This window comes from Mercenaria mercenaria, chromosome 17 (genome assembly GCF_021730395.1).
Source record: "Mercenaria mercenaria strain notata chromosome 17, MADL_Memer_1, whole genome shotgun sequence".
Lineage (NCBI taxonomy): Eukaryota > Metazoa > Mollusca > Bivalvia > Venerida > Veneridae > Mercenaria > Mercenaria mercenaria.
This window is the reverse complement of record NC_069377.1, coordinates 29,372,601-29,397,891: the sequence shown is the minus strand read 5'-3', so window position 1 is coordinate 29,397,891 and position 25,291 is coordinate 29,372,601. Positions and strand designations below refer to the sequence as shown.

Here is a 25,291-nt window from a genome sequence, read left to right as displayed (position 1 = left end):
ACTTTGCTCTCTTGGTTGCAACTTATTACTAGCACACGCCACAGGAAATTTTCCTACATCCTTTTCTTGCAGTAGTACTTCTCCTAAGCCTGAACCTGAAGCATCAGTTGTAAGTGTGAATAACCTGGTAATTTCAGAATAGGCGGGCCGGTCAAACTAGTTTCTTGATTTGGTAAATATGCATAAAAGGCTTAAACGTTTGTGTCGCATGTATCTCAAAAACTATTTGATCTAGAGTCACGAAACCATATGAGAATATTATTCAGATTATGAAGTTGTTCACCCGAGACTTCCTTTGGTATTTCATTCTTCTTTCTGTTATGGTCCTTCACTTAGATTAAAATACGCATTAAAGACCGAAATGTATTTTTTTTCGCACGTATCTCAAAAAACTATTTGACATGTGTGATGAAACTTTATAGGAATATTGTCCAGTATAAGAAGTTGTGCACCTGAAGATTTTTTTTATTATTATTTCCACCCCCATTTCCACCCCCATCCCCCCCACAAAAACGTTGTTTTTTTTTCTCTTTCAGTTTCTTTTATTGTGTGTTTCCCACGCCGATCCAAGATAATATGAAAGTTTATTAAGTCTTGCAATGCCAGCACATAAAACCTTATAGTGCCTGTAAGAGGAGACATGTATGTACTTTTCTTTAAATTGAAACAGCATATGCGAGTGGCGCATCTGGGACCATTTTGACACTGATGTGCAGAATGACAAGTATGGACAGATGTCAGCTGAAACTTGGGATGCTGGCATATTTCATTTCATGCTCTACTGGACTTCTCTGGAGTAAGTAATTAGATATTGTTTTTAGTTTGCTATCTATGATTGGTGTGTATGACATAACATAAGTCTCGTGTAAAACAATCCTGCTGGTATGGGTAAATCAGTTAAAATCATCTATCGCGAAATACATACAAATAGTTTATGCCCTTTTCTCGTTATTCCTAGCCCCTTAATCGGTATTTCAGTTCTTGTCAGCAATAGATTTAAGTTTCAAAAGAGTTTTTGCTATAGTTTGATAATCAACATCTTATCTTAAAAAAAATCCCCATGAAGAAAAATTCTAAGGATTGTTGTCAATGAATAATCCAGGCTTTCACATGACGACCCTCACCCTTTGAAACAGCCAGATGCTTTCTCGTATAACCGAGACTTATGATCATTTGTACTAGCTCTCAAAAACTAAGGCTTTTTTGAAAAAGTTCTTTTTAAAAATTAAGAACAGATATATAACTGTGTTTGCAGACAAAAATGTTTTACAATAAGTGGTTTCTGTTTCCTATAAGAAGGTTATATATTACCCAAGTGATTTTAGATAAGCAAATTATGTGCCAGAATTTTCTGTAGTGTATATTTCTATTTTAATATGAGTAATACTATTTTCTTTTTATACTTGTTTGACGTCACGATTTGCCACAACATGCATAAAATTTAGAAACAGGAAATAGCTGCAAGTGCAAATTTTCCAAAGGCTCGGATCAATGAGAAGGCTCGGAATTACGAGAAAGAGGCATATATTGTGTTTTGAGATAATGTATGCGTCAGGTGAACCTTTCGTTACCAACTTAAAGAAAGAAAATGATCTGGAAAATTTAATTCCATATCAGTAAAACTGTTCTATAGTTTTCAACTGATCGACCGCAAATTTGTTTCGAGGCAAAACTGTTCTATTTACTGCGTTCTTTTAATATGTTACGTAGGTTTTGAGGGTTGAGAAGACAATGTTATTCGTATGAAACAACACGAACATTTCATGTCGATATTCAGTGTTGAGGATGGATTTTGTTAGTTTATTTTACACAAAGTCGCTTTTCTGGTGACCCTTTTAAAATGTGCGACCACACTGGCGCAAATAGCCAGAATAGTGCCTGCAGGGCAGATGCAGAATTCAACATGTTTTAGTTTATATAGCAAATCAGATCCATTCCTTTTTTAAGAAAACTAACATCATTCACAAAACTCAATCAGGACTAAGACCGCATCATTCTTGTCATACAGCACTTACTAGATTAATAGAAGCATATAGATTCTGGTAAATATGTCGGAACTGTATTTTTAGATCTACGAAAAGCTTTTGATCTTGTTGATCATAAAATTTTATTGCATAAATTGAAACTATCATTTTTCAGATAAAAGTGTTGAATTTTTCAAATCGTATCTATCAAACAGAACCCAAGTGAAAAAAGAGAGGAACATCAAATCTAAAAGTATGCTTGTAACCTCTGGATTTCCTCAAGGTTCTATTCTTGGCCCTCTTTTATTTTTATTATATATCAATGATATCGCTTTAGCATCAAAAAGTGGCAATATAGACCTATATGCAGTGATGACTCTACTATGTATGAATCAGATTATGATTTAGATAAAGTGTAAACTAAACTCCAACAGAATTTAGATGTTGTGCAATTTAAACAATATGTCACTTCATCCAAAGGAAACAAAATGCATGGTTTTGTGTACTAAACAAAAAAGTAACGATTGTAAAGAACTATTTTTAAGTATTTCCAAGCAAGAAATAGAAAATGTCAAGGTGCAAAAATTATTAGGTGTTTATATAGACAACACATTGTCGTGGAATGTTCAAACTGAAACAGTTAAAATTATACTTAACTCAAAAATAGCATTGTTGAGACGTATATCATACTATTTGACATATGAAATGAAAAAGATATTCTATAATGCATATATAATGTCAGTATTTGATTATTGTTGTACTGTTTGGTGTCAAAGAAATTTATAGGAGTTCTGTAAAGAAAATAATGAAACTTCAAGGTAGAGCTGCAAGAATAATTTTGAATAAAACATTCCAAACCAGAACAAAAGATATGCTAAAAGAACTTGGGTGGATGTCATTTAATGAAAGACGTAACTTCGAACCTGGCTGTCTTATTTACAAAGCTTGCAACAATTTAGCACCTTCATATATATCTGAAATTTTAACCTTTTCCAGCAATGAAACATACAATCTAAGATCTGCTGCTCATAATGACATAGTTATACCTAAACATCGAACGAACAAATTGTGGTAAAAAAAAACCTTTTAAATTATTACAATGGTGCAAATGTTTGGAATTCTATACCAAATGAAATTCGCTCCACATGTTCTCTAACATCTTTTCAAATTAAGTATAAAAAGTATACCTTACAGTTGACTGCTTAAAGAGTCTCTTTGTTTATATCAGCTGAATTATAACTATGCCATTCTAATATAATTATGCATATTATGTCACTAATTGATTGCCTAAATGGAAATTGTATAAATGGATACTTAAAGGCAATATCTATTTTAAAGCGTATTTGTCAAAGAATGAATGTGATATTAATAAGGTTATGTGATAGTGTAAATTGTATTTGGTTGTTGTTTTTGTTCAGAAGGCCACATTTAAAATTAAGATGTATTATTTGTACTTTGTACTGATCTATATCTTCATGTGCTACCATCTATAAATAAAGTTGTTATTATTATTATTATTATTATATTATCCTTATTGTAAGACACTGCCTCTATTGTTATGCAAAACAAAACTATAAGTATGTGTGCTAAACAATGTAACATTTCATGATCTGTATCACAGAGCAAACATTCAACGGTATACTTGAGCCTATGGATCCCGATGTTTGCACAACGCAGAATATAACGTTTACAAGTACGCTTCTTGATCATCCAAAGCTTAACTACTCCATCGGCTTTGCTGTTAAGAATCGAAGTACAGATAGAAAATACGTGGCAGTGGAACATGACAGGGTAACAAAGATCAATGAGACTGTGTCCGAATTTACAATCTACAACATCTCTTTGGCAACCGAAATATTTTACTTAAGTTATTTTTATGTTAAAAGTTTCTACTGGCAGGAATATGGTGATTCCGATAGTAGATTGCAACTTGGACATACAACTTCTACACGTGTTTATCGTAAGTGTAATTGCAGTTTCTATATTTCTGTGCTACTGTCAGCTTCTTTTGTTCATTGTGATGCACAAACTGACTTTCCGGAGCAGTGCCAATATTACTGGTTGGGAACAGTTTCCGGACAGGACCAGTTTCCGGACACATGTAATATCCGCTTTATTTCGTTGTTATTCATTTTATCGTTCCATCTAGATCGTTTAACTGCTGCACGTGTTTATCGTAAGTGTAATTGCAGTTGTTATGTTTCTGTATTACTGTCAGCTACCTTTGTTCATTGTGATGCAAAAATGCACTTTCTGAGCAGTGCCAATATTTGTACAGTTGAAATGCGCTTTATTCGACGAAGTTATATACAGATGTTGCTTTCCATTGCTTTCCATGTATTTCTAACCTTAATTGAAAGTAATATTTTTTTTAAACTAACCTAATTGGTAGTGTATTTACAGAAATACTCAATACACAGTGAGGTGGAGTCGAATTTTAGATCAGAAAACATGTATTGAGATAAGATTATTGTACGGTTCGGGTCTCTATTTTTTATCATCAAAACGTTTAAAATATTTCTTTTCTATTAATAGTCCAGTAAAATTTTGTAAAAATACTTCAGAAAATGGGAAATGCAAAAAACTTGGAACATAACTACTTTAGGGCAAAGCACAAAAAAATGAGCACGAGACCCACTCCAAAAAAATCCAAGATGGCCGAAAAATCCAAGATGGCCGCCATGCATGTATATATTGTCAGAAATACCTAATATTATCTATAAAACTTATATAGACACTTACAGTCATCAGTATGATTAGTTAAAATCACCTGTTTGAATAAATTCAAACATATTATATTAACAAAAATACCGCTCTTCCAACAAAATGCAAAAGTTTGTCCCCCTTGGACAAAATTAAGCTATTAAGCAGAAGAAAAGTCAGAATGTCATTTATGTGAGTCAAAATTAAGTATATAATGGTAACTGACATATCAAGAATGTTTAAAATGGCAACAGTCCTGTGTAGAACTTTACAACAATTGTAAATTATAATAAATACATTCAAACATCGTTAACTGGAACCCGTCGGGAACGACAAAACGTGTTCGAGTTGTAGTTTGAGTGATCGAATAATATATTATAAATGAATTTGGTTGGGACCTGACGATAGGTTCAAGTGAAGGATGGTGTTCGAATTATCAGAGTTTGAGTGAACGAAGTTTGACTGTAATGTGTATTAGTGAATAACTGACATGTGTTTCACTTTGTCATTAGTTTTCGCGACTCAGAATTTGTTAATGTTGCTGCATTCATTTCAATATATTTACACTAAGGGAACTAATGACACTTAATAAATCTATATAATTCATTAACTATGTTATTGCGATAAACTTACATTTGCATGTTCCTGTAATGTTCTGTTTTTGTCAAATTGTAGCATATTGTGCAATAACAATAGTTTTATAGTTTAATGTCATAAGCATATAATGTACAGTCACTAATGCCCTGATCACTCTCAGACGAAGACTATGAAGATCACACTGCGTCCTGAAAATTTAGACGCGGTGGGGACGGGGGTCAAAGTCGAAAAGTGTGCAGTTCTAAAGTTTATACTGCGCCCTTACAACATCATTGCCAGGTTCTCACGTCTAATACGTTCGCACTAATTTCCTTACCACGCGAATCTTCACGTCCAATGCATTCTTACAACATTCTTAGTACAACCAGTCAAATTGCACCTCTCGCGTACCATGCTTTAACCATGCGCTTATCACCTTCTCCCTACGTTCGTCGGCTACTTATAAATACTACGCAACGCGCCTCTTTTTCATTACTTTGCAAGTTATATTGTGTCCGCATCTACACTCATCAACAACCAAATACAATATACGACAAGACCCCACACCCACCCCCGAAGAAATCAGAGCAGTTATATAGAGGGGCCATGGTGGAAAAAGCAAAGGCAGCATGAAGGGTATACGAAGGTCCGGAAGTCCACTACAAGCTGTGAGTCAGTGATTATGTGGTAATTTCTGATGATGTGCGATCACACCCATTGCTGGTTGAAAATGATGTGATGGGGAATTGGATCCAGTATTCATACTCAATTCTCAGAATCTGACACAGACAAGGTGAGAACCTTCTGCAAACATGACATAGACATGTTAAGCACCGAAAGAACGTATTGATAACCTAATGCGGTATTCTACAACGTCGCACGGACACAGCATGGTCATAGCACAAAAGCGTAGATAAGTCGTAGTGAGAACTCCATTGACGTAGCAAGAACGCAATGACAACCCAGTGACAACACAATGAGCACGCCATGCAGTCTCTCCCGTCCGCACCACGCTTGTACTACGTCCTACTAGGTTTTAGTTACATCATTACTACGTCCTTATTAAGTTCTTACTGCTTCCTGATTCGACCACGTCCTCACTACTTTTGTTTTGAACATGTCCAAAGTTCAACCGCGTCCTCCACGCCCATGGAGGCCATATCATGTTCTTATCGGTGTCTACTCTATTCCTTTTACATTGTACAAGTTCTTACTGCGTCCTGCCAGTTTTTAGGACGTAGTGGGAATGTGGTTGAGTGTGATGGGGGTGGGGGTATAAATTAGGAGCAGAATTTATCATTTCTAAAAAAAAATGTGCTCTTATATCTAATTCTGGACATTTTTACTGAAATTAAATATATTAGATAAGGACATATTAAATGTTAGTACTTGAGGATTTATCTAATGAGCACATGTATTCGAAACACAATTTTAATACCAATTTACTAGTTTTAAGACCACAAATAATATCTAATTACCAATTGTAAAGCTTTGCCACTACAAGTTAAACAAACCAATGTAAGAATAACAATGTCTTGTCAAACAAAACTAACCAGTACAGCTCGCGCTTACCGATGAATCAAGCTTTTAAATGCATTTTCTACACCTTCCAACAAACAAACTGTTCATATAATATTTCTGTGGTATAAATGGAGGCTTTCCATACTCTTCTTTTCAACAAAAGATGTCAAGTAGCTGATCAACCGTCTGTTCACACAAAGATTAGGGCTATAGTGTGCATTCCAGCATCGTCTGCTACACCTCTTGAACATACTAAAAAAGGTTGCCCATTAGGTCGGGCACATATGAGAGTCAGGTGTTCTATCACTTTCCTACGATTCCAAGTCAAGATAAATAAGGCTGACCAGAGGTATTCTTGATAAATTGGAACCTTTCTGGTAATTTTTGCCTCAAGTACTTGAGTCTTGCACCAATAGCTCCTCAAGTGCATGTGAACCTGAATAAAGGCTGTCGAGGAAGATATAATTTGTCAAAAGTGCTGAAATGCTGCACTGCCTTATGCAAATTAACTAAAGTTGTCTACAATCTCGTGCTTGCGTGTACTGACACGAGTACCTGACATGTACCTTATTTCAGATTTCAGCTCACTGTGCTGAGTAATATATTTCACAGAATAGTTACTAAGTGTTGTCCGTGAAAGCAACTTTAATATTTTCAGCCTTACTCTTCTTTGTTACACAGTTAGCATTACATAATGATTATGTGATCAATTTATTATGCAGATATTGTGACTGCGGGTGCATAATTAGGAACGTTGTTTCATTTGATCCTACTAGCCCGTCGCTATAATCTATTCTTGCATTTCTAAGTCCCAAACCGAAAGGGGTAGTTGTCGTACTTGGTGTCATAGAAAGTACAATTTTATATAGAAACTCAGTTAATTGACCTTCACATTCTCAATATTTCTTACCAGCTATACACAAAGTTTCATAAAGAAGTCTTTAGAATTTGCACTTTTGAAGTTATTGAAGAATCCGCCATTTGCGAATGATGGACGGACATACAGACGGACAAAATGATGTATAAAAGGAGAAAATAAGATAACAAGCATGTTTTCAATTTTTCCTCCTATCTATGTACAATTTCTCAATAAACAATCTCACCTAGTTTTGAAGAAATGCAGGATGACACTTTTTGTCATATTCGTGGACTATTTGTTGCCATAGCAACAACATTTGTTGCCATAGGAACAAATTTAAATGAAATTGGCATTCTCCACATTGCCATCTATCCATGTTCCACGTATTATGAAAAAATCTGCTGTACATAGTTTTAAAGTTATTACAGTATCCCACTTTACATGGCTGACGTATTGACATGCACATGGTGGCAACCTATAACCCCCTCTGGCTAAACACTGGTGGGGGAATAACAACAATGTTTCAATATGCTGCTGTGGAGGTAAAGCATTTAAAATGATATAAATTACATATAGTAAAATAAACCATCCTTTAAAATATGAAAAAAAAACACAAATTTTTCGCTATGATGATATTAAACTGAGTTTTAAAGGCTAGATTTTAGCCGTTACCATGGAAACAGAAAGAAATTAACATAATTTAAATTGTCATTTTTGCTTTTGATGCAAATTTTTTATTTATTTTATCATATACATTTATATTTGGTGCATTTTGGGGACGAATGTAAATATAATGACCTTTCATTAGAATCTTGTAAGGTTTTGACGGCCATTTTGGAAAATGGCCGCAGTATCGGCCATCTTGACAGATATCAAATGGGTCCCATGAAAAAAATGTTTTTTATGCTTTAATAAAACGCTGTGCAAATTTTGGTGCTTTTCCCACTTTCTGAAGTATATTGGCATTTTCTGTTATGAATTGATCGGACTCAAACTGTAGATACCTTAGTAATCAAAACCTGTTTATATCCACTCTCGTAGATCTTTTAAATGAAGTACGTTTGTATAATATTTGTCGACTGATTCATAATCGTAAAAATTGTTTGAATTAGACAGATATAGTCAGGCTTTAAAAACTAAATCTTGACGTTTTAAATGTGTTTAACTTAAATTTCTAAACTAGTAGCTGATTTCTCTTACTCTGAAGTTTATATTTTTATATTGCTAATTATACCTTTATAACACAAAATACACAATATCTATCATCATCATCGTTTTTACAATAATATTTGTTACTTTTTTTACTAATGTACCTATTATCATCATAATTTCTGCAGCACTACCTGAGGAGGTGCAACACTTCAAATGCATTGTGTTTAATTACGTGTCAATGAGGTGCTCTTGGAAGTATGGGAAAGACTATGGTAATGGAGAAAATATGCCAGAAGTAATATTCCAGTGGTAAATGTTGACGTATTTTGAAGTTACTTTGTTTGCTAATCTGATCAACGTATGTCAGATTATTTCATAAGAAGTTACTTTGTTTGCTAATTTGACCTGCTTATGTCAGATTATTTCATTAGAAGTAACTTCGTTTGCTAATTTGACCTTCGTATGTCAGATTATTTCATAAGAAGTTACGTTGTTTGCTAATTCGACCTATACGTATGTCAGATTATTTCATAAGAAGTTACTTTGTTTGCTAATTTGACCTGCGTATGTCAGATTATTTCAGAAGAATTTATTTTTGTTTGCTAGTTTGACCTGCGTATATCAGATTATTTCATATTAAGAAGTTACTTTATTTGCAAGTTTGACCTACGTATGTCAGATTATTTCATAAGAAGTAACTTCGTTTGCTTATTTGACCTATGTATGTCAGAATATTTCATAAGAAGTTACTTTGTTTGCTAATTTGACATACGTATGTCAGGCTATTGATTAGACAATTTTTTCACGTGACTTCACATATGGTCATTTAGTGACTACCATGATAAAAAGATTTAATTTGATTAAACGGCCGTTTTTTGTTTTCTTTGAGTGACTAAGTAAAACAGTGTTTATAAATCATGGATTTATTACTTTAAAACTGCTTTAGTATCAATTTAAATTGTTAAAATGTACTTTGTGGACATTAAAGTTTTATAGAGCAACACGGCTACAAAATGTCGATGATTCTACCCAGGTACCCGCCTGTGATGAAATAATGCACGCAGTGGGCACCTGGGGTCTTCCTCCCCAGTAAAAGCTGGAAGGTCGCTATATGACCTATAACTCTGTCGGAGGGACGTGAAACCCAACAAAACAAATCGGGTAACAGGAGGAAGCTTGATATTGCAGTACTTCGCCAATTACGCCAAAGGAAGTTTTAAATATTTTGGAACAATAGTCCCTACTTGTAGAAAAGTTTCATTCAGGGATACAGTTACGGTCTCTGAGCGTGCGTTCGTGCGTCCATTACAACTTCTGCTTGGAGCATAACTATAAAACTATTGAAGGGTTTTACTAAACTTCAAACACCATTAAGGGGAAGTACCATAACTCTATAGTGCTGACTTTTTGAATTATTTTCCTTTTTCCTTCCTATGATTTTTTTCTTGCGTAAAACCTTTATTTTCAACTGGATCAGCCCATGTATTAACGGAAGAAAAATCGTGTGCAAACAAGGCAATTCACGTGCTGTTAATACATGATTTTTTATTTTTGAAATGCTTTCCCAGCGTATATGTATTTCTTCGCAGACTGATATCTTGTATCTGCGTCTTGATTTTTCCCTTAATAATAACCTCTTTTTGTAGCATCATAAAAGATGCAATTTAATCCATAGAATGTTTTGCTGTATCAGCTATCAACGCCAAATGCACTGCCCCCAAAAATGTTCGTATTCGCTTTTCCTCTTGTGACTCCCCTTTTGTAGATAACCGAAAATGTTTAAGAATCGCGAGTAACTTGTGTGATTGTTTGTGTAATTGATTGTTTTGTAAGTATCAGTTAGTATGTTTCTATCTAATTTCTCGAAGAATTTATACAAATAGTTTGAAAGCTTGTCACTACAATCGTACTCATTTGTACTCATCCGTACCCGAAATGTGTTCGTACTCAAAATAACTCGAATGTAAAGTTATTATTCTTGAAACTGTGCTCCAGTTTACCAAATTTTTAAGCAATATGAAAAATTATTGGTAATGTCATGTTTGAATTAACGAGCGATAAAAAATCGTTTAAAAACCTTCAGTACCTGCTTTTGGTAGTGTTGTTGATTTCTGGTCCCTGGTTTACATTCGAGTTATTAAAACATGTTTACCGTTTCCAACAACAACAGACTGGTAATTAAAAAATGCACCGAAATCGTAAAGTCATCACATATGAAAACAATACATTTAGTCTTTGTGTAATGTTTTTTGTGCAAGCCCTTCGTTCTCGGTAACAAACATTCCCGCGGGTTTCTGCAGACGTTAATACACAAAAACAAAACGTGTATTATCCCAACATTCATAGACCTTTTGTCTGGAGCATAACTCTAAACCTATTGAAGAGATATTGTTAAATCTTCAAATAATGACAGAAACCATTGAGAAGAAGTGCAGTTTGGTGTTCAAGAACCATAACTCTACCGTGCTTACGTTTTTGAATTATCTCCCGTTATTTATTTGGTCATAACACGTTTATCTGGAGCATCACTCCAAAAATTTTCAAAGAAATTTTTAACATTTAAGACAAAGACAAATGATATTTTGAGTAAATACAATGTAGAAGGACTATTACTATACATTGCTGACTGTTTTATTTATTTCCCTTTATTGATTTACTCTTAAAATTTTTGTCTGGAGCATTAACCCTAAACAATTAAAGGGATTTTGAAGAAAAAGAACTTAGGATGATTTTTTACATAACTATGTTAGAAGACCATATTTTAGAATGGCTATAGCCAATTATGTAAATATGTTATTATTATCATTATTATATAAACTTTCACACAATGATAAAGGCCATTGAGAGAAAATATAATCACATGTAAACATAACCCGACTTTTTAAATTTTTTAATCATCTCCTTTTGTAATATATTTGTCCGAGGAATGGATAGGATATACAAAGATGGAGAAGGGTGTTGTAGAATCATATTGACCACTCTTTTCTTCTTTCACGTATATGCAGTCAATTCATTATTTCCTCTTCTTGGACACCTTTAACAAGAAACAATGTTTTCTGCTGGGCAATGGCCATGTCCAGCATGATTCTGGTTCTAATTTGAATTAGAGTGTATCCTTTATTGTTAAAGAGAAATCTAAGTATTGCCACGGAATCAAACAATTATAAAAAAAAACACCATCTTATTTCAGGAGTTTAGACGGATATAATCGATCTTTTATTGACTGTAAAGATCTTAACTCCGAGGATGGATATTGTGACTGGGAAGATTGGACGGCAGGATATTTCCTGAACGAAAAGATTACAGTCAGACTTATATTAATACAGCCTTGTGGTATTAACGCTTCTTCGGAGTTTCATATAGACACAGCAAAAATTGGTGGGTGTTCTTTTACATTAAGAATTGACAGTTCTGTAAAATGTAATAAACGATAAATTTCAGATTGAAAACTACGTAGTATGATATCAAAATTTCCAAAAAAAAAATGATTAAAATGAAAACCAAAAAGATATATACGACAGCGTCTTTGCTACGCACACTTGCAGTAAAAAATAAACAAAAATAAATTATTAATGTAGACTAGAATATCCTTTGGAACCATAAAACATAATTAAGTAAAATGATAGCCATGCCCTTTTGATCAACGTAAATGAAATGTCCAACAACCCCACGCTCTCTAGTAAAGGCTTAAGCAGAAGAAGCTCTTGTTGCTGTGATTCAAAGTCCATTTAAGTTTTATATAAGAATTGCGCTTAAGTCGGTTCTAGGGGCACGAGTAGCGTAACACATTTCTTTTACTCTCGGGAACGAATCCATTAATTTATTAAAAACAATACTTAGTACGGCCTAACATCGTACGGTCACGTGGCACTTAAGGTCGTTGTTGTGACGGTTAAACAAATCTATAAGAAGATAATTTGAACTCACAGAATGCAATAAACCTAAATAATTAACTTGGTAAACTTGGTTTGAATGGGTCAGCTCTTGAAAGATAATGAAATGCGGAACTCTTATCCCGCCAACCTGCACATGTATAAGTGGAAATCTGTTATGAAATAGCATTGAATGGACTCCATGATCCCAAAGGATCAGAGACAATTATAACACTATATACCACATGTAAAATTATACATATGAACGTTGCAATTAGATACATTATCTCGTAATAAAACCGCATTTAGTAAAGATCATTCATAACATTGGATATCATTAACTCCAATCAGACCGAAACAATTTTTTTTCGCACTTTTCAGTGAAGCCAAATCCAGTTTTCGGCGTATTTCCAAAGGTTATTAATAGTACATGCATCCAGTTGTCATGGGATACATCTGATTCGGAGCAACAATACCCTAAAGAGCATAGGGTCATTGTATCCAGTGAAGGCGTTAATGTCACAGTAGGTACAGTTTCAAAATATCACCACACGAAAACTCCATGAACTCTTGCGATAGTGTGCATGTAAGGTATTATTGTTAATACAATAAAGGTCAACACGCTTAATAGCATCTGTAACTGGTTGATAATAATGCCACCATTAAACTTCATAATTTGAAGACTGTGAGCACACTTATAAATTAGGACCACTAAATTTGTGACGTGTATCTGTATGTTCTCAGAAATATTAGGGTGGTGGTGAATGCGACGTATCAAGTTGGACATCATATAAACAATTATCAATAATTTCGTTTATGATAAGGAAAATAGTTAGACATCGTTTAGTCTAAAGGTTAAGAAATTTGACAGCGTTTTCAAGCCATGCGCGCTAAAAAAACAACAGTGCATATGTAATGTCCTTTATTGTATTTTTCCCTTGTCTATTTACCCTTAGTTCATCTGACATATTTTATTTAGGATGAAATAAAATCAGAATAGTAATTTAATAGTATTAATGTTTCTTTTGTTTTATTTAAACGATTTACATTAGATTATTCCTAGACGTAGAGAAATAATACCAGTTTGTTTGAAAACGTTATTTTTACACTGCAGAAAATGAGGTTTAGCACAACAAAGGACACCGAAAAATATCTGCACAAAAATACCTTCTGCAACCTAAACCCGTATACAAATTACACCTTCAGCGTAAGCATTAGGCCAACAGGTCCATACTCAGGCTATTTTAGCGACCCTAGAAGTATTGTATCAAGGACATATTCAAACGGTAAGCAGCTTTTCTCTTAAAGTTTCATACTATATGAAATACGAGCACATAGTGCATTTACAAACGCACATCGCAGCATTTTTAAATAATTCCTTAGTTCTCCAAGGGTTGTCGTATTTGCCCAAGGCCAGTATGTAATCACTTGGTGGATTACGATTTGTTTATTTAGCTTTCCATTATTGGCTATAAAACAAAGATAATAATACAATTTAAGCAAAGACAAGGTAAGTACTTTAACTGTTGTATTATTTTTATTCTATTGTCAACAAAATGACGACATTTTAACATTCAACGGAAAGACGTCTCATCTCCGTATCTAAGCCATCTCTTGTTCACCAGTCAAAATGCTTGAATTCTGTATTAGCCATATTTTCTCGTTCTGGCCCTGATTTTTTCTTACGGGCTGTGTTGAGCCTTGTATTAGCTCTTTTGTTTCATATTGTGTGCGCTATTCATCTAACAACGTGTGCAATATTGTAATGTTGAATGACAATAATTGGCACGGAACCCGTATGCACGTGTTTTTACGTTATTTTTTCCATGTATCGAAAACAATAAAAATGAATCATGAATCAAGAGATAGGTTTCTTTCAGTAAATATATAGTTCCTTGTGAATATAAGATAAAGTGTATTAAAGCTTTGATTAGAAAGAGATTACTTTTATTCATTGTCTCTCACAACAGTCCCAAGGAGAATGCCGCAGAATGTGATTGTGTCGGTGGGGTCTAAGGACAATACACTTGTTGTTACATGGGATAAACTGATATGTCAGTTAGATGAGCCCTACATAGCAGAGTACAGGGTGCAATATAAAAAACAGGATGGTAGTAGCCATAAATGTAAGACATGGTCTATTATTTTGACGTGTTTCTCATAACGTTGCTTTGCAATAATTTTCTTTTCTATTAATAGAATTCTATTTTAATCAATTAAATATACGACAATAATATGTAAATGTGATAATACATACCTGAATATGAATAGCGCTAAACTCGAAAACTTAGAATACTTGTTGCTTTCTGTTCCGTTCTAATTATGCTCGATTTTGATAAACAGCTCTCAACAAGACAGAATCATTCGAAGCAAGGGCTGTATTGATGGACTTGGAGGAAGATCAAATATATGTTGTTACTGTTAGAGGGGTCACAAGTGATGGACTCGAAGGTCCAGAGAGTCAACCAAAGACAGGCATTCCAGTAAATAAAAGTATGGCGAGTTCTTTATGAGTTTTTACATTTACCGTTTGGTACGAAGCTTTTCTATATTTCATCTCTTCTATGTTATGGAAATTACATGCATTGCTGACACTTTAATTTCATCTATGAACGAAACGTTTGATTTTAATAAAATTTACATGATTGATTCCATTAAACTGTGAAAATAAATGTAATATTTATGAAATCATTGTCTTTGTAGCTTTATATAATAAAAGGTTACATATGACATCTTTAATAGTCTAGTCGTGTCTTTTTAGTGACATCTATAGCCAATATATAACAGCTTATTCAGTCAATCCAGTTGAAAACACATATAGCTTAATTGCTATCGTTTTGATAAATTTTGTTTGATACTATAGACCATTATTAAAACATTTCAGTATCATTTCTAGACTTCCCAAAATTATCCTTCAAGCTTATAAAACTTTTAAAAACTATATTTGCACACTTTCAAGTTGTCGCAAACAGTATGAATTCATGTAATGTTGCAGAATTAGAGTTGCTGCATTTTGAATCAATGTTTGTTTCATTTTATAGTATCGAATTCTTTCTTAAGAAGCACCGGGACTCAGTATAATATGAATTTCTTTTAGGTTTTATCTTGTTAAGCAAAAGATCGGATTTAAATTGCAGAAACTTGATTTTGTTACAGGTTTAAAGTCTGTAGAAATAACAGGGATATCCATAGCTGTCCTGGTGTCTGTAATATTTTCGGGAGTTGGAATTTTCTGTGCAGTGAGGTACCAGGTTTTAATGTTCTCATTCATAAATGATTTTACTTGACAGACGATACAAAAAATAAATGTAACTGTTTCCTGAAAATGTTTTATGTAAAATTACTAGATTCAGATTATGTAGACGATAATGTTTCAAATATTATCAAGGATACTGTTAAAGGTATATGAGATCCAAATTCCATATTTAAAAACAGGAAGAACTACTTCATATAGTTTATGTAAACATAAAATCATTATTGACAGTACTATACATAAAACACTGTATACATGTTTTGATAAACACGGTATAAAGATGCACTATGACAATGCATTTAATTAGAAATTTATACATTTGAAGTAAATATCTAGATATGAAATATTTAATGAAGGATATGGCCATCGGATGTCTTTAAAATCTCTGATATTATACGTTTTTGTTATTTGCAGGAAATGTAAAATAAAAGCACAGGAAGTAATTAAACAAGCTGGATATATTACCATACCTGATGCTCCTGATCAAGACATGTACTCTTCCGTTAGTATTTTACATGGTCACTTTTTCTTCCTGAAATAAACCATTTACAATAGTAGTTCTAAGTAGTTTATATACATTAAAATTATGTATTTCATTATTTCATATCTATATGAATTTAACCGATTGAAAGCTTTGCTTTCTGTCACGTGACGATACAATAGAAACCAGTATTTTATTGTGTGACTTGAGATGTATTCACGGTCCTTTAAGTATATATAACAATTTCCATAACCTAGAGTCCAAAAAGGCCATAATTTTTTTTCATATTGGACTGAAGTCCAAAATATCCATTTTTTTTTCGTACTGGATGACTCAACTATTCCGATTCTTTACATCATTCGGGACTACTTCGCTTTACTCTGCATTTTCTCTGTTGACAGCAGTAAAATTGAAAAAAAAAAGAAATAACTGCGATAACTTTCTTATTTCAGAAAAAACATGACTTGTAATCGTGAGCACTCAGTTTCTTAGTTAGAACATTTCCTATCCGATAATGGTTTCTCTTAAAAATTTGATGTAAAATTGTTTACAATGTTTTTGGCACTGTTCGTAAAAGGCATAACATGCATATTATGAGAGAATATAAATTGTTTTGATTGTTGTAAAGTACTGGAAATATTTCCGGTCGTTATTTAAAATGTTATTTTTTATTATGGTATGAAACAAACAAAAAATTAAAATTAAAATTAAAAATAAAAATACTAAATTCAATTTGACTCGTACACAGCAGTAATAACCATCATTTGGACTCGGTATTCGCATTGACATGATTTGTATAGTGGCCTTGCGATTTATTGAAAATGTGGTAATGCAAGAAATCAAAATAATCATTTCCTGTTAGTTAGCAGAGAAAAAAAGTACAATGCTGGCAGCTCGAAAACAAAATCATTTAGATAGAAACACTAGAAAGATATGTGATTTCCTAAATATAGGCTATATTATTTCCGACTGTAAACCCTGAAAGTCCTATGTTATATTATAGCTTACAAAACAAGGTTTGATATTAGTTTTTCATATACATATGTATACATGCGTTTCAAATAATTTCCTTGTAACCATTTAATGTATCAATGTATCAGTGATGTATCAACATGTTCATATTATATGTAATTTACAGCGTGAACGTCGAAACAGTAATGACAGTGAATGTTACGCAACAAGAACATTTGCAAGAAGTAGGAACGGAATAGAATTAAGCAGCCAAACATCTCTTCTGCAATATGATTATGACGGTTCACCTGTAGTCAACGGTGAACAAGAAGGTACGGCTACTGCAAGGTACGCATTTGAACCAGAACTGACGCGTCTAATATCTGATCGAACGGATACATCAGGCCCTCAAGCAGAACTATTTTGTGGAACATCACAAACTACAAGGGAATCAACAATAAAGCTACCTAAGAATGTTGAATACAGTAAGAAAGTTGTAAGTGACATTTCCCTTTCTGGTAAAGTAAACCCAGTCACCATGGATTCTTTTAAAGACAGAAATATTGATCATATAATGCACAAGAAAACTAAAGGAATTCATCTAATCGATGTTAACGAGACAAAAGTAACGCCCTGTGACAGTAAAGTCACACGTCGTTTACACGAATCACATCTGGCTAAACCCTATACATTGTTCCCTTTAAGCAATACCCCGTCAACTATCAATAGCCCCTTTCCAAATGAAAGTACTGAATCCTCTATCGGTGTTGAAGCTGAATGTCCGTTTGCGCATGTGGAAAGAAATTGTCAGCAATGCATGGTAATTCCTTCATCCACAGTGGTCTCTCATTATAAGTACTGTTTGACTGAGAGAAGTAACTCCGTATCCGAATCCCCAGTAAGTTCTACTACAAATAACTTACATGAAAGTAAAAATATTAAAGGTTCAAGTTATGTAACAACTACGGATGCAACTCACTTATTTCTAGAACGTTCACGTGTATCCATTAAATTCATGCGAGTCCAGTCAGTCACAAGCGGAAATGCAGATGCCTTTAGTTGCAGTAAACAGTCAAAATTTCCAGACACATATCCAGAAAATGCTATCACATTCCATTCAAAATCAGCTATTACACAAAATCCAGATATTTTCGTCGAAGATGAGAGATCTATGAAAGTCCCTGGTTCTAATAGTATAGAGCCGTTATTACTGACCTTGTCTCCTACTGCTTTGCATAAAACATCTGATTCTCCTCAAAACGTCAGTGGTCGTCATGATCAGTATTTCACTCGAACATCTTTGGGAGCCCACACCACTGTCATTGAAAATACCATTCTCTCAAACAAAAGTCAGCAATTCGTACATTTCTGTTCAAACCAGACTTCTTCTAGAGCCGCTCAGAATCAAGACGCCATGTCTGTCTTTACTTTTGAACATGGTACATCCTCTAACATTGTTAGAAATTCCAAAAGTACAAACTGCTATATTCCCCAATCTAACGCCGTTCAAGCCTTTGATTCCATTAAAATCAATGGTTATGTGCCCCATGCCAATACAATTTCAGATTTTGTGCCTTGTTGCGATCTTGCGTGTATTCCGAATGGTGTAATGGGAAATTTTTCAGGCCATGAAAGCAGTTCCTCTGATTCAAAGTTAACACCAATAAATTGTGCAAGTAATAAAACTGTGGATCCGGGTTATGTTTTCTCAACAGAAGTCAACGATAGTTGTCAATGAATGGAATTCACGTTTCAGTCATATTTAAAGTGTGAAACTGTATATAATCAATTACAATGGTGCAAGTCAGAAAGATACTGATTAGTATTTCCTAGTAACACTTATGAACTTCGTCTACCGATCCATATATGCGTATGAGTAATGGAAATCACAATCAAAACTGTTAAGGACATTCTCGACGGGTTTACCCGCTACCAAAGTAATAAGTATACTACTGACAATCATGGAATCTTTATAATTTTCCTAATCACATTAAAAAGATGTTCATGCGCTGCACAAAATAGTTCCATTCATGAACATCGCATATGAATAATCAATGACCAAGCAGTCCTTATTTAACCTGTTTCCGTTCACACTGACCGATTAGATTATAAAAAATATATCAGTGATAAGGTATTCAAGCCCATGGCTACATCACTGCTTTCCAGCTGACCATTTAGATAACTTCAAGTGAGGTCAAGTAGAGTTTATCTTAGATTTGAGGCATTTTTGTATTTGTGTCTTAGACATGTATCTTAATAGTTTGGAATTTGGTTTGTTACAAAATAGCGTGTTACAAATAGATCAGAAGTATACTATTAATAGCGCAGTTATAAGTGAGATATTTATAAAGTAAAAGTGGTGAACGTTAATATTTCACAGTGATTTTTTTTTATTTGCAGGCAAAATGTACATTGTTTTTAATTCATAAAGTTACATTTTGTACAGCTGACGTAACATTTTTAACAGACAAAATGAAAATTGAAAATTCAGGTGTTCTCTGTTCTAGCTGTTAGGTACACAGTAATTGCAATAAAACAGAAAATAAATCTACCAAAACCTGCCCTCACCAGACGTCTCAAGACTTTGATTACATTTGTTTGTCTCTCCTATGCATGTATCTTCTTAAATATAACTTGACATGTTTCCGAATGATACATTTATTGTAAGTAATTATTCTATACTATACTTACAGGTAAAAAAATAAAATCATACGCTGGTTCTGCTGACGGATTTTAAAAATATCCATTAGTATATTAAGACGTTGCTTTTGAAATGGGACAGTTGGCTCTGATCTATAACACCAAAGGTCTGATTTGTCCGACATAATAGTCCTATGTTTTCATGATATTGTTAATTATATATTTATAATTGTTTGTCACCATGCGTTGTTTGCTCCAATAATTATCAGTTATTGTTAAATATACATTAGAAACTTGTTGGTTACATCCTTATACATTTTTTTCTACAGTCGATGCAATTTTCTGCTTAAATAACTTAATACAAAATATGCTTAATGCTGGTAAACGATTATATGTAGCTATGCTGGATATGAAAAAAGTCTTCGATTCAATTGATAGAAAGGCATTATGGTACAAACTTTATAAAACAGGCAATTCAGGAAAAATTCTGAAAATAATCAGATCTATGTATGAATTGGTAAGATGTAAAGTTAAACATTGTTCAGAATTGTCAGACTTTATCAATGTAGCGGTCGGATTGAAGCAGGGAGATATATGTTCGCCTTTGTTCTATTCTCTATTTATAGAAGACTTAGAATTAGATTTACAAATTAGTCTTAACTCAAGTTTTAATATTAATGAGGTGATGTTAATATTGTTGATGTACGCCGATGTTATGGCACTATTAGCAGAGACTGCGGAAGATCTACAGTGTAGTTTGAACTCTTTGAAAGAATATTGTGATAATTGGGAATTAACGGTTAATGAAGAAAAAACTGAAATTCTGAGGCCGTACAAAAGTAAACGAGAAATGGTTTTATGATAATACATCTATAGAAATGGTAGAAAAGTTTAACTATTTAGGCGTCGTGTTTAGCTCTTCAGGAACTTTCAGTGTCAACCAGAATATGCTCGTGTGTGGAAATTTATTGAACTATTGAACTCAACAGATATAAAAACTTTAAACAACTTAGCAGCCTTTATCAAAAATGCCTTAAATATACGATCTGCCACTATTAATAATATTTTATGATTATGAGATAGATATATGTTTACTATGTTTTATTTTAATGTGTATTATATATTTTGGTACTTCTACAAAAAATGTTTTATGAAAATGTATTATGCTATGTGCATTGATGTAGCCAACCATATTATTTTAATATTATTTTTGTTCATCCTCAATACTATACTTAATAACACTAAACCTCCAGAACGTTACATGATATTATGTATATATGTTTTTTTGACCTATTAATAATATTTTATGATTACGAGATAGAAATTATGTTTACTATGTTTTATTTTAATGTGTATTATATATTTTGGTACTTCTACAAAAAATGTTTTATGAAAATGTATTATGCTATGTGCATTGATGTAGCCAACAATATTATTTTAATATTATTTTTGTTCATCCTCAATACTATACTTAATAACACTATACCTTCAGAACGTTACATGATATTATGTATATATGTTTTTTAACCTTGTATTAGATTGTAACAGATTAGTGGACGAGGAACCATAATGGCTCAAGTCCTTAAATTGTGAAATAAACTATTCTTCTTCTTCATTTTTTTATGTTCGCTATTCTGGTGATAGTGTAATGTATTTTTCAGAACTCGGACATGAAAATGTGTATGTTACATCTGATATTTTGCCACAAGCGTGCTGGCTGTAACCGTTTTATTTTATTACATAGAAAAAAGGGGAAATGGGGACATTTGGGACTGTTCCTTATATTAACCGAAAATTCGTTAGAACCGTGTTCATTATAAGTGAAGTACACTGTATTCCACTTCAGCGTTTTTGAATGAACACTGGAAAACATAATGATTTTTCATTATTTTGAATTGAGTAATATGTTATAACAATGTAATGTCACTGATATAACTCTATCGGCATATAAATATTGCTTTTCATATTTTTAGTAAGAGTTAGGTCATTTTAATTAAACATGAAAAAGAAAGCGTGTTTTAAACCAACAGTATTACCAATAAATGATTAAACTTAATTTTATTGTATGCAAAAACTAGAATGTGATAAATCTTCATTTTTTTTCACGCAGACAGTTTATGTGCTTTTATCAATTAAAAACAGAAAAAGAAGAACTGTTCAAGTTAAGTTTTGATAGAAGAGAGGTAAAAAGAGGAAGGTAGATAACGTGTTTTAAACAAGCATTATGAAAAGAAATGTTAATATCTAGTTACTCATCGCAAATAAATATTGAACAAATGATACATAGTTATAAATGTCTTTCTCTAGATATTTTGATATTATTTTTGTTCATCCTCAATACTATACTTAATAACACTAAACCTCCAGAACGTTACATGATATTATGTATATATGTTTTTTTGACCTATTAATAATATTTTATGATTACGAGATAGAAATTATGTTTACTATGTTTTATTTTAATGTGTATTATATATTTTGGTACTTCTACAAAAAATGTTTTATGAAAATGTATTATGCTATGTGCATTGATGTAGCCAACAATATTATTTTAATATTATTTTTGTTCATCCTCAATACTATACTTAATAACACTATACCTTCAGAACGTTACATGATATTATGTATATATGTTTTTTAACCTTGTATTAGATTGTAACAGATTAGTGGACGAGGAACCATAATGGCTCAAGTCCTTAATTTGTGAAATAAACTATTTTTCTTCTTCATTTTTTATGTTCGCTATTCTGGTGATAGTATAATGTATTTTTCAGAACTCGGACATGAAATTGTGTATGTTACATCTGATATTTTGCTACAAGCGTGCTCGCTGTAACCGTTTTATTTTATTACATAGAAAAAAGGGGAAATGGGGACATTTGGAACTGTTCCTTATATTAACCGAAAATTCGTTAGAACCGTGTTCATTATAAGTGAAGTACACTGTATTCTACTTCAGCGTTTTTGAATGAACACTGGAAAACACAATGATTTTTCATTATTTTGAATTGAGTAATATGTAATAACAATGTAATGTCACTGATATAACTCTATCGGCATATAAATATTGCTTTTCATATTTTTTGTAAGAGTTAGATCACTTTAATTAAACATGAAAAAAGCGTGTTTAAACCAACAGTATTACCAATAAATGATGAAACTTTATTTTATTGTATGCAAACACTTGAATGTGATAAATCTTCATTTTTTCACGCAGACAGTTTATGTGCTTTTATCAGTTAAAAACAGAAAAAGAAGAACTATTCAAGTTAAGTTTTGATAGAAGAGAGGTAAAAAGAGGAATGTAGATAACGTGTTTTAAACAAGCATTATGAAAAAAATGTTAATATCTAGTTACTCATCGCAAATAAATATTGAACAAATGATACATAGTTATAGATCTCTTTGCCTAGATATTTACTGACGGTTTCCTTCCACCATTAGCATTTCATAGTAAAAACAAGATTGTCAATTGAGCCATTAATTAGATATAGCTTAAGGCAATTTAAATATCGATTTTATTGAAAACATGGTTTATGACCCCATGCTAAATTTCGGAGATTAACGTGAATTTACGGAAGATAATGATCAAAGCTACAAGATTATCGATTTTTCAAATAAGGCTTGTCATTAGTCGCGTTTAGTACAGCGGTAAATATGACAGGACTTTTCAAACTGTTTTAAATTTAAATAATGGACACTTGTACGCTAGTGACAAAGGAACTCGTTTTGAATAACATTTATAGAAGCATGCTTGAATATTATTTATATGTGATTTTGGTTGTTGTGGTAGGAGAGAGAGAAAGAGAGAGAGAGAGCTGTGCGCTTTCGAGGGCGCCAGAAAAGATGTTTCTGTTTACAGTTGCTTGGAGTGCCGTTCTACTATTTATTCACTATGTCATGATATCTAAAGTTCATTTTGTAATTTCATTGATTTGCTTGATAATAGATATTTTTGTTTAATGATTTTAGTGATATCATAAAAATGATGTGATGATATCAATGATGTCGGTGATACTTTTTGATATCACTGAATATATCATAATATACATTTAGAAGTATCTGAAAATCTACCATTAGATGTGTTAAAATCAGCTTTCATATTTCATGATAATTATCATAAATTCAATTAAGTATGTCCTTTACTTTTATGATACACAGACCTCATTTCTCATATCACAAAATGAATGTAAGAATTCATGACAGAGAATTAAGGATATCGTTAATTGTTAAATAGACAGATTTTGTAACACATGTATCATAAACTCGATTTTTGGTGACACTAAATAAATTTCAGATATCTTGAATTCGATTGTTATTGTCACTGCATATCACTATTTACGTGAAATCCGTGCACAGTATAGTGACTCAACTGCACGGATTTCACGAAGGAAATGTAAAAATATAAAGTTTGCCACCATTCCGGAAAACAAACTCTGTCTGGGAGGATCCCGTGGTTAGATGTGAGGCGGGGATTGGGCGGGAGTGGTCTAAAATCATAACAGCAGTAAATATGAGGGCCTGTAGGACCCTGCGTTTGGGCTGAAACCGGATGGCCATTGAACAGGGGGGTGACGGTCTATGGGGGGACCAGCATAGCGGCTATTACGGGAAAACACTTGTTTAGTCGAGGGTGTGTCTCAAAATTGGTCTGGACCGTTTTCGAAAACTTTCACTTTTTAGCTCACCAGAGCTAGAAGTGCTCAAGGTGAGCTATTGTGACCAGTCATTGTCCGGCGTCCGTCGACGTGCGTCGTCCGTCGACCGTCGTGCGTCGTCAGTCAACATTTGCCTTGTGAACACTTTAGAGGCCACATTTGTGACCCAATCTTTATGAAACTTGGTCGGAATGTTAATCTTGATGATTTCTAGGTCAAGTTTGAAACTGGGTCATGTGGGTCAAAAACTAGATCAGTAGGTTAGATCAAAGGGAAAGCTTGTGAACACACTAGAGACCACATTTGTGATTCAATCTTTATGAAACATGGTCAAAATGTTAGTCTTGATGATCTCTAAATCAAGTTTGAAACTGAATCATGTGGGGTCAAAAACTAGGTCAGTAGGTCAGATCAAAGGAAAAGCTTGTGAACACCCTAGAGACCACAATTTTGATAAAATCTTTATGAAAACTTGGTCAGAATATAAGTCTTGATGATCTCTAGGTCAAGTTTAAAACTGGGTCATATGGAGTCAAAGACTAGGTCAGTAGGTCAGAGCAAAGGAAAAGCTTGTGAACACTCTACAGACCTCATGTTTGACCCAATCTTTATGACACTTAGTTAGACTGTTAGTTTTGATAATGTCTAGATCAGGTTTAAA

The 25,291-nt window shown here is 33.2% G+C and overlaps 1 protein-coding gene across 11 annotated transcripts in view; it reads left to right on the top strand.

Annotated features, from left to right (window-relative positions):
* The window catches only part of LOC123536162 (uncharacterized), a 44,831-nt gene that overhangs the window by 13,357 nt on the left and 6,183 nt on the right, over positions 1 to 25,291 (top strand). For 2 of the 11 annotated variants that reach the window (XM_053529366.1, XM_045319079.2), the window contains exons 2-13: positions 671 to 796; positions 2,140 to 2,217; positions 3,586 to 4,140; positions 8,961 to 9,084; positions 11,966 to 12,153; positions 13,029 to 13,171; positions 13,762 to 13,933; positions 14,618 to 14,773; positions 14,991 to 15,140; positions 15,804 to 15,891; positions 16,315 to 16,402; positions 17,520 to 17,828. In XM_053529366.1, the coding sequence (XP_053385341.1) occupies positions 671 to 796; positions 2,140 to 2,217; positions 3,586 to 4,140; positions 8,961 to 9,084; positions 11,966 to 12,153; positions 13,029 to 13,171; positions 13,762 to 13,933; positions 14,618 to 14,773; positions 14,991 to 15,140; positions 15,804 to 15,891; positions 16,315 to 16,402; positions 17,520 to 17,828 (2,177 nt within the window). Of the gene's footprint in view, positions 1 to 670; positions 797 to 2,139; positions 2,218 to 3,585; positions 4,141 to 8,960; positions 9,085 to 11,965; positions 12,154 to 13,028; positions 13,172 to 13,761; positions 13,934 to 14,617; positions 14,774 to 14,990; positions 15,141 to 15,803; positions 15,892 to 16,314; positions 16,403 to 17,519; positions 24,280 to 25,291 lie in introns of those variants that run through there. The other 9 variants (XM_045319069.2, XM_045319068.2, XM_045319071.2 and 6 more) reach the window with 7 other exon arrangements.